We start from the raw sequence: 8,365 nt of genomic DNA, 5'->3' as shown, positions 1-8,365 counted from the left end.
CAGACATTAGACTTTGAGGCAATACATTGTCACATATTTAGATATCGCCACATATTTAGAAATGCAGTAAATTTGATATCTCTAAAACTTTGACAATGTGTGCACAATGGAGTACTAAGGAAGGGGAGAATCCAGAACCATTTACATACAGTCGGTCTCCATGGAACTTCCATGTTTCCCCTGTAGAAGGAGACAAAAGACATTTTGCAGCTGCGGGAGAAATCAGAGTAGAAACGAAGAAGAAAGAACAGGCTCCTCCTAGCCCGAGTAGTCATGGAAATAACGGCTCGCTTCTAGGACCAACCTCAAAGCGTAGTAGAAACACAGGGAGACCAGAGAGTGACTGAATTGTATTTCTTTTTAAATGATGGATGACCGCAGAGAAACCGCTTCATCGCAAGACGCAAAACGACGGGAGCGTCAAGCGGGTAGGCCTAATGTATTTGATTTTCACCGCATATGTGTGCCTGGGTCCGTTATAAGAAATAAATACAGGCCCCTATCTACTACAGCTTGGTTGCTAGCTAGTCTAGATTAGTTTACTCTCATGATCAACATTGCTTTTTTAGCTAGCTAATTACGGTTACTTGAAAAACAAAACTGCCTGGCGACTGAGAATGTTCTTACTGCTCATAGTTTATTTATTCTTCAACAGGTGGTCAAACTGGCCAAATCAAGCCAAGGCAGTCTGAAATAAACATGACCGCAACAGTGGGACGCACCCCTGTTGCGACTACGCCTTATTAGCTACACTCTACCCCGCTCGCGCCATATAGCGGAATACGTTGGTGTTATAACAACGTTGTTTAATCAATCACATTTATTTGTCAACACAGTACAGCGTACATTCCCAGTTGGTCATGGCAATGTAGTGAATCTTTGTTATATGTTATATAGTGACATCTGTATGGCCAGGCAGTTCCCTTCTTGCTGATTCTGAAGGTACGCGTCTTGAGGTTGAATTGGCTGCATGGTAGAGAGCTTGGTCAGGTTTAATTCAACAAGTTAAGCTGGAGGGTGGCTGCTTTGGCCTTAATCAGCTTTGGTCAGTCTCAGTAGAGAGGCATTCACATCTCTCTGAGACTGTTTATATTCCAAATGTAAAAACGAGTTGATAGATGGTGGCTGGTGTAGGGTGTGGCTGGTGTGCGGTGTGTAACGTTGTGTGACATCGGATCAATCTTCTGCATGGGATGTCAGACACCGACTAAAACGACATGAGACGCATGCGTATCTAGGTATTTCATGACTTTAAAGAGCAATTGGATTAATTTATTTAATTTATTGGATGACCTTAATCACAATTAGTTTTGTATACACTTGTGGGGGGTGTGCAGCAGGTGTGTTGTCTCGGGGAGGGATACCACAGAAATTCCAAACAGTGATTGATTGATTGGCAAATAAAACGTGTTTTGTTTGGTTTGATCGTGGACCAGGACAAGCATGTGATACAGGCTGCCATATGGACGGTCAGCGTGAGAGGAGACTCCTTCTCTTGTCTGTGATTTGATATCATGTGATTTGTTGTGTTGTCTTGTTTTTTACAGCTTTGGAGAGCCCAGAGCCCAGCATAGGCTTGTGTGGAATGATCATCGTTGCCTTCTCCATTCTGCTGACCCTGGTCACCCTGCCCCTCTCCATATGGATGTGCATCAAGGTACAGCTACCTGTCATTATACATCCACCCACCACACGGATGATCTATGAACTTTGTCATTTCCCTGGGCCTGAACTGAGCAAATAGTGGAGAGTGCAGTGTGTGTGTGTGTGTATTTACTTTGATTGCTCACCAGCATACCTCGTTGCCCATGTGCAAATTGCTCAAACGGCAAAGACCAGCAGCTAGAGTTAGATTGTTCGGTATTTACTCAGTTAAAAGTAGAAGAGTCTGGGATTGTTTAGAGCCAATCCGTGAACGGCACAATATCTGAATGATCAGCGAAAAGGTTGTTTGAGCAATGTAAAACCAGAGAAAGATGATCAACTATAATGATTACCAATACTGTGTGTGTGCGTGCGTCTGGGTCCAGAAAAAAGGAGTAGAGACATTCACCAAATATCTCGCAGCCAGAAGGCATATCTAACTATTTCCGAGCAGAACACACAGCTTTATCGACTTTGTCCTTGGTGCAGGCCATCTGTTGATTTGGGTGATGGGCAATAGGCTAGGTGTATGTTTAGAGGAAACGAGACCATGTTTGGCGACTGGCTCAGTCACATGGCCCAGAGAAATGTAGGAAACCCAAGACACAAGCACGTCTGAACACGTCTTAACTTAACGTTCTCAACTTAAGTGTGTGTGTGTGTGTGTTTTCTCTCATTTTCTCTGGCAGATTGTGAAAGAGTATGAGAGGGCTATTATCTTCCGCCTGGGGCGCATCGTACGAGGAGGAGCCAAAGGACCAGGTAACAGACCACTAAGTCCCGGGAGAAAAACCCATCTCTTCCAGTAAATCTCTATTCCACCAAATGTCATCTAAAGCAACCTTGTAATGGCATTATGAAAAAGCCTGCTAAAAAAACATCCTTATAGAGTGCATGATATGAAAAGAAACTGCAGTAAACAGGTTGTTTGATTTTGCCTGTCTTGATGAGGATGCATTAGGACAGGGGTGCCCAATACGTCGATTACGATCGACCGGTCGATCGCGAGAGTAGTGCGGGTCGATCGCGTGACATTAAAAAAAATCACGTCGTGATTTTTTTTTTTACGACGGACATTTGTGCTTCAGCACGGTAGGAGGCAATTGAGCCAGTGTGAGTGCGCCACTTGATTGACGTACAATGCGGCCAGTCTGAGATCGCTTCTCTTCTACGGGTCACGTGTCACTATGCATTCGCGGTTAAACGCGCTACCTACTGCAGAACTGACTTAGTTAGCCTTCCAATTTATATATATATATATACATTTTTTAATGTAGGTAGATCATTTTGACCTGGTCATTTTGAAAGTAGCTCACAAGCCGAAAAAGTGTGGGCACCCCTGCATTAGGAGGAGTCAAGTGTCTACTTAGTGTTCATTTGGTAAGAGGTAAATCTGCCTTAAGCGGTTTCTTTGACGTCATAGTCTTGGTGGGCTGACATACCACCACCTCTTGTTTTAACCGCTGTGCAGGATGTAGACAGCAGCAGGTTTACCATACTTCCTGTATCCTGCTTACAAGACTTGTTCCTAATAGTATGTGTGACAGAAACATTACAGTGTCAGAAACATATCTTTCTCAGTTTTTGGACTCAACCTGTCCAGCCTGTAGGTCTTTCCAGAACCATGCTTTCTTTTAGCAGAATCTCTCTAAAACAGAGCCATACAGAGTTAACAGCACGTGCAGCAGATTGACTAATCCTCCTTTAAGAGTTTCAAAGTTCATCTCTTACTGAAAGCGATCTGATTAGGCCGTGCTGCCCTACATCTCGTTGTGTTAGACCATCGCCTCATATACACTCTATTCATTTGATTAATTTGACCCTTTATCTTGATGCCCCCCCCCTCCTCCTCGTATGATGTTGCCTGTTTGTGATTCCAGTCTCTGTCCTTGTTTCTGAAACTGAGGTGCAGAGCAGAGAGGTGTGTCTCGTTGCATGTCCATTCACACTTTCATTTACAGTAGGTTAGACTTCCCAAAAAAGCCCGTAGGCAGTTACAGCTCATTCAGAATGCTGCTGCTAGAGTTCTAACAAGGACTAAGAAAGCTGAACACTGTCTTTTATGCTTTAAAAAAAAGAAAGAAAAAATGCTCGTTAAAAATGCTCGTGAAACTAAATTGCTGCTAATAATTGCACTCTGACACAAAAATGCACTGTGACTTTTATTCTTTTTTATATCTTTTATTCTTTTTTTCTTTTTACCTATTTTAAGCACTTTTAATTGCCTCTGTGTATGAAATGTGCAATATAAATAAACTTGCCTTGCCTTGCCTTGCCTTGCTGTTTTCTTGACGCCCCCCCCCCCCCAAACAAGTAGCCTTCTATCATTTGAAGGGGCCTTTTCACGTGAGTAAAATCAAGTAAAATTGATCACAAAAAGGACAAGTTAAGGAATGTTTAATCATACAAACCGTACAATGTGGACTCCATTGTAACAATTGAAGCCTAGGTGACATGACATGGAGATGTGTAGTGGGAGTTTAATGTCATTAAAACGACCCTGTATACACAGTGGCCACAGTGGTCTGTATGTGACACAGCCAGACTGAAGGTAAAACAAGCTGGGTTTTCTGTGTTTGGATGCATGAAGCCTCTTATCAAGCTATCCATGGAAGACATGATACCCCTGCATTCCAGGATGGCCAGAGAATAAAGGCCAGTGATAATAATAGTCCATCTGTCAGGGACCCCGACATTCCTGAGATAATATGTTTTATTTTAGTATTTGGTTTCCTTCACTGAACCCTTCCCATATCCATGTGCTTCCTCTCTTTCTCTCTCTCTCTCTCTCTCTCTCTCTGCCTTGCACAGTTCTGTATAACTGTACAATAATAACTTTATGCAGAATAAATTGAGATGTATTGTCTACATTTGTAGCCATAAAAATACTACTCTAGACTTTCTTGTTCCTAATGTTTTATGCACCGCGATTACTCTGCTTTAAACCAAGTTGTTGTGGCCGGCAAGCTGGTGCCATTTTTAGGGTGGCGTTCTGTGGAATTTTCCATTACATCTCCCATGATGCTTTGCAGAGCCACACAAGAGCATGCTTCCGAGTTTGAGCACGGGCCAGCTGCTGCTTGGCTCAGGTCCATTCCTGCCAGGAACAATTATTCTAGAAACAGATGGACATGCATACAACAGTGGAGGTCGCACAAGGCAACATCTTTGCTTTTCTAAGTGATTATTTGATTATTTAATTATTTGACTTGCACAACCTAGCCTAATGTTAAGTATTCAACTAAGTGATGGAAGAAAAAAAAAAGTGTTTGAGAAGCAAACATTTTCAAGGAAAAAGGTAACCACTAGTCTTTCTTTTTTAAGAGTTTGTGGTCTTTGTTCTGGCCGCAGCCACATTGTTTGTACTGTAGGACTTTATTTATACAGGTTAGTCTCGTTCAAGAGAGACCCGTTTCAACAGCAGCAGAGAGAACAACGTTTCAGACAAAACAACTTGCACAACAAACCATGGACACACATACACTGCAAAACAAACACTGCACTGTACCCTGCTGAATCAGAACGTGTGCAAACAAAGAAGGGTTTATCAATGCAAAATATCACTGCACATGAATACAGCTGTGATTAACAGTAATCCTCATGTCGATGAATGGAGTTTGAGGTTGATTTGGTCACATGCCAGACATGCACTCTGGTCTATACTTACACACTAGCTCTACTTGACGGTAGATATGTTCTAACTGTTTTCAGTTGTGATATTAAGTGGCTTTTAAGCTTTGCTAATAAAAGTGATGTGTTTGTCAATCCCACAGGTCTGTTCTTCATCCTGCCCTGCACAGACAGCTTCATTAATGTGGACATGCGCACCATCACCTTTGACATCCCCCCACAAGAGGTGAGCTCAGTACACACACACACACACACAGTGGTCACCAGTCCATTTGACAAATCAGTGATCAATCCTGTCTTTCCTGTCAGTAGTAACTGCTTCCTCCTTCCTCCCTCCCTCCCTCCCTCCCTCTCCAGGTTTTGACCAAGGACTCTGTAACGGTGAGTGTTGACGGCGTGGTGTACTACCGCGTTCAGAACGCCACCCTGGCTGTCGCCAACATCACCAACGCTGATGCCGCCACCCGCCTGCTGGCCCAGACCACCCTGAGGAACGTCCTAGGCACCAAGAACCTGTCCGAGATCCTGTCTGACCGCGAGGAGATCGCACACAGCATGCAGGTACTCCACCACGTCCTCTTGTACATTGACCACACTTTGACCATACTCAGCCTTGTGTCCCCTCTTACCTGGAGCGGTTCACTCGTGGAGCACGTTCGTGGAGCACGTTCATGCTGTGTGAGGTGGTGAGCTAGGCCTGTTTGTACTGTAGGTTGCATACAGGAAGTGGCCGTCTGTGTGAGCTGTTGAAATGGCGTGTCATCATGCTCCCTGGGTTTCCTTCAGGCCACCCTGGATGATGCGACAGATGACTGGGGCATCAAGGTGGAGAGGGTGGAGATCAAGGACACCAAGCTGCCCCTGCAGCTCCAGAGGGCGATGGCAGCAGAGGCTGAGGCTAGCCGCGAGGCCAGAGCTAAGGTACATGCCTATGCACACACAGGCACACTTAATACAGTCACACTCTCACATACCATACACACGTACCGTACATGCACGCACAGGTAGCTTTTACTGAATTCGTTTTTCTTTTATTTATTTTTATAAAAAAGAAACGTGTTACTGTGGTGTGTTTTATCTTCTCCGTTAACCATGACCACGCTACTCTCACTCTGCCCTGAAGTGACGGAAGAAGGCAATAAAGGCAGCCTGTCTCTACAATGTTAGAGAGAGAGAGACTTCCATTATATAAAAAAGCCCAGAATTACCCCGGGTGATGCTCCCCCTAGTTCCTTAGCAACGGGTGGTCATGCACTTAGAACCCTTTTCACTCAGCTTAGAGAAGAGCTGGAGACTTCTCTCCCAGAGGCCATTACACTAATTAGATATCATCTCCCCACATTGAAGCTGCTATTTAAAGGTCCTCCAATCTCCTCCAATCTCTAATTGGAACACCCCATGTGGGCTTTTAGATATAGCCATTGATTTCTGAAGAATATAACTTATGAATGCGTACATGAGCTTGGTTTAACTGTCTTACCCCATCAGACTCCAAAACCTTACCTTGTTTTACTTGGAAACAAACACTGGAAAGCTTCAAAACATAGTTAAAGCTATCTGGATCTCATGGGTGGTCAGTCCTTGCATCCATCGCTCTGTCTATGACATTGAGACAGAGACTGGTTCCATTTCTCCAGCCTCATCCCTCAGCTGTACCAAAAACATGGGTGGGAGCAGATTACAGATTGCACTTTTATGGTTCAGAGGGCTGTCCCTGATTGTCGAAATAAATCAATCAATCAATCATCCTTCTCATATAAGCCTACTCACATTCACTTTAATTAATTTGTGCATGGCGTGCTGGAATCTTTCCCTCCCCCCTTTTCACCCGTATTTCTCATTATCTAATGGTCTCTCACAAACACACACATACAAACCCACTTTCAAGGGCTGACCCCTTTAATGGAAAGTGGCATATACTGTAATTCTATCTCTCGCTCTCCATCCAGCTATTTCACCATTTGCCGGGTCTCTCTCCCTCTCTCTCTCTCTCTCTCTCTCTCTCTCTCTCTCTCTCTCAGGTGATAGCTGCGGAGGGAGAAATGAATGCCTCGCGGGCGCTGAAGGAGGCCTCCCTGGTGATCGCCGAGTCCCCCTCCGCCCTGCAGCTGCGCTACCTGCAGACCCTCAACACCATCGCAGCAGAGAAGAACTCCACCATCATCTTCCCCCTGCCCATGGACATGATGCAGGCTTTCATGAAACGCTGAGGGAGTACTCAAACTCTCTCTCTCACACACACACACACACACACACACACACACACACACACACACAGAGCTTCTGTGATTGAGCTGACTTTGTCCCTTGTGCCAATATTGCTGAGAGTTAGGTCAGTGTAAGCTCGTTCGGAGGATGCCAGGTTTAGTTTGTAGGTCAGTAAACTGTCAACAGTTTGTAAATATTGTATGGATGTGTGTTTCCTGTTACAAGGCTTCAACACGGATTGCAGGAGCCTGTCCCTCTCTCTGGGAAACTGCCTCTTTTGTTACTGCCATTTTAACAGCAGAAAGCCTTAAGTCATCGTCATCGTCATTAACCTACCATACGGTCCCAAATCGTATCTATGCACATCTCTGGATGAAACATGATGATCATTTTAAGACAGCAGTATTTTATTACCGACCCTCTTGAGTGTAATAATTAGCTTTATGATAACATGAGGAACTGGTCAAACACCTTTCAAATATAGTTTCACAGTATCCTTGTTGTGTGTCACACGTATATAAATGCAGTATATACTCGTTGTGTTTGTATTGGGATTTTGTGTCACTCTACTGTATAAATAGAGTGTATCTGTTTCTTCATACTGTAATTTGCTATAATACTGTATGTTTTTAGTATGTTGCTGCTGAAAACTTTGCTCATAGAAGTTAGTTCTTATCTGTTTATATTTTCATATGCACATCCATATGCAAACTGTCTGTTACACCTTTTCTACCAAAAATAAGTTTTGCTATTGTTATTCATTTATTGACATGCATTTGTAAATGTACTTAGATAAACATATATATCTGCACTGTTACCCTACAAACTAAACTGTGAACTGTGTTCTTTTCCACTATTTATTCCACTTTATTGTGATGACGGA

At 43.6% G+C, this 8,365-nt stretch overlaps 1 protein-coding gene across 2 annotated transcripts; it reads left to right on the top strand.

The window, feature by feature from the left end:
• The first annotated feature begins 286 nt into the window (after positions 1-286).
• Positions 287-8,312, top strand: stom (stomatin). 2 transcript variants are annotated; one of them, XM_083670640.1, is made up of 8 exons: positions 287-428; positions 898-942; positions 1,548-1,657; positions 2,334-2,406; positions 5,418-5,500; positions 5,632-5,835; positions 6,061-6,195; positions 7,296-8,312. In XM_083670640.1, the coding sequence occupies exons 1-8, from the start codon at positions 365-367 to the stop codon at positions 7,482-7,484; spliced, it is 903 nt and encodes a 300-aa protein (XP_083526766.1). In that variant the 5' UTR covers positions 287-364; the 3' UTR covers positions 7,485-8,312. The 2 variants fall into 2 exon arrangements, with proteins under 2 accessions (XP_083526766.1, XP_083526767.1); XM_083670641.1 differs by lacking the exon at positions 898-942.
• Positions 8,313-8,365: the final 53 nt, after the last annotated feature.

The sequence above is a fragment of the Argentina silus genome (assembly GCF_951799395.1).
Source record: "Argentina silus genome assembly, chromosome: 5".
NCBI lineage: Eukaryota > Metazoa > Chordata > Actinopteri > Argentiniformes > Argentinidae > Argentina > Argentina silus.
The sequence above is the reverse complement of the archived record's forward strand: the minus strand, read 5'-3'. Positions and strand labels throughout refer to the sequence as shown.

What these genes read in the sequence shown, in the direction of transcription:
- stom (XM_083670640.1), top strand. Translation starts at nt 365, where the DNA reads ATGATGGATGACCGCAGAGAAACCGCTTCATCGCAAGACGCAAAACGA. An exon ending in ACGACGGGAGCGTCAAGCGG is followed by an intron (nt 429 to 897) that starts GTAGGCCTAATG and finishes TATGTTATATAG; the next exon opens with TGACATCTGTATGGCCAGGC. An exon ending in CCTTCTTGCTGATTCTGAAG is followed by an intron (nt 943 to 1,547) that starts GTACGCGTCTTG and finishes TGTTTTTTACAG; the next exon opens with CTTTGGAGAGCCCAGAGCCC.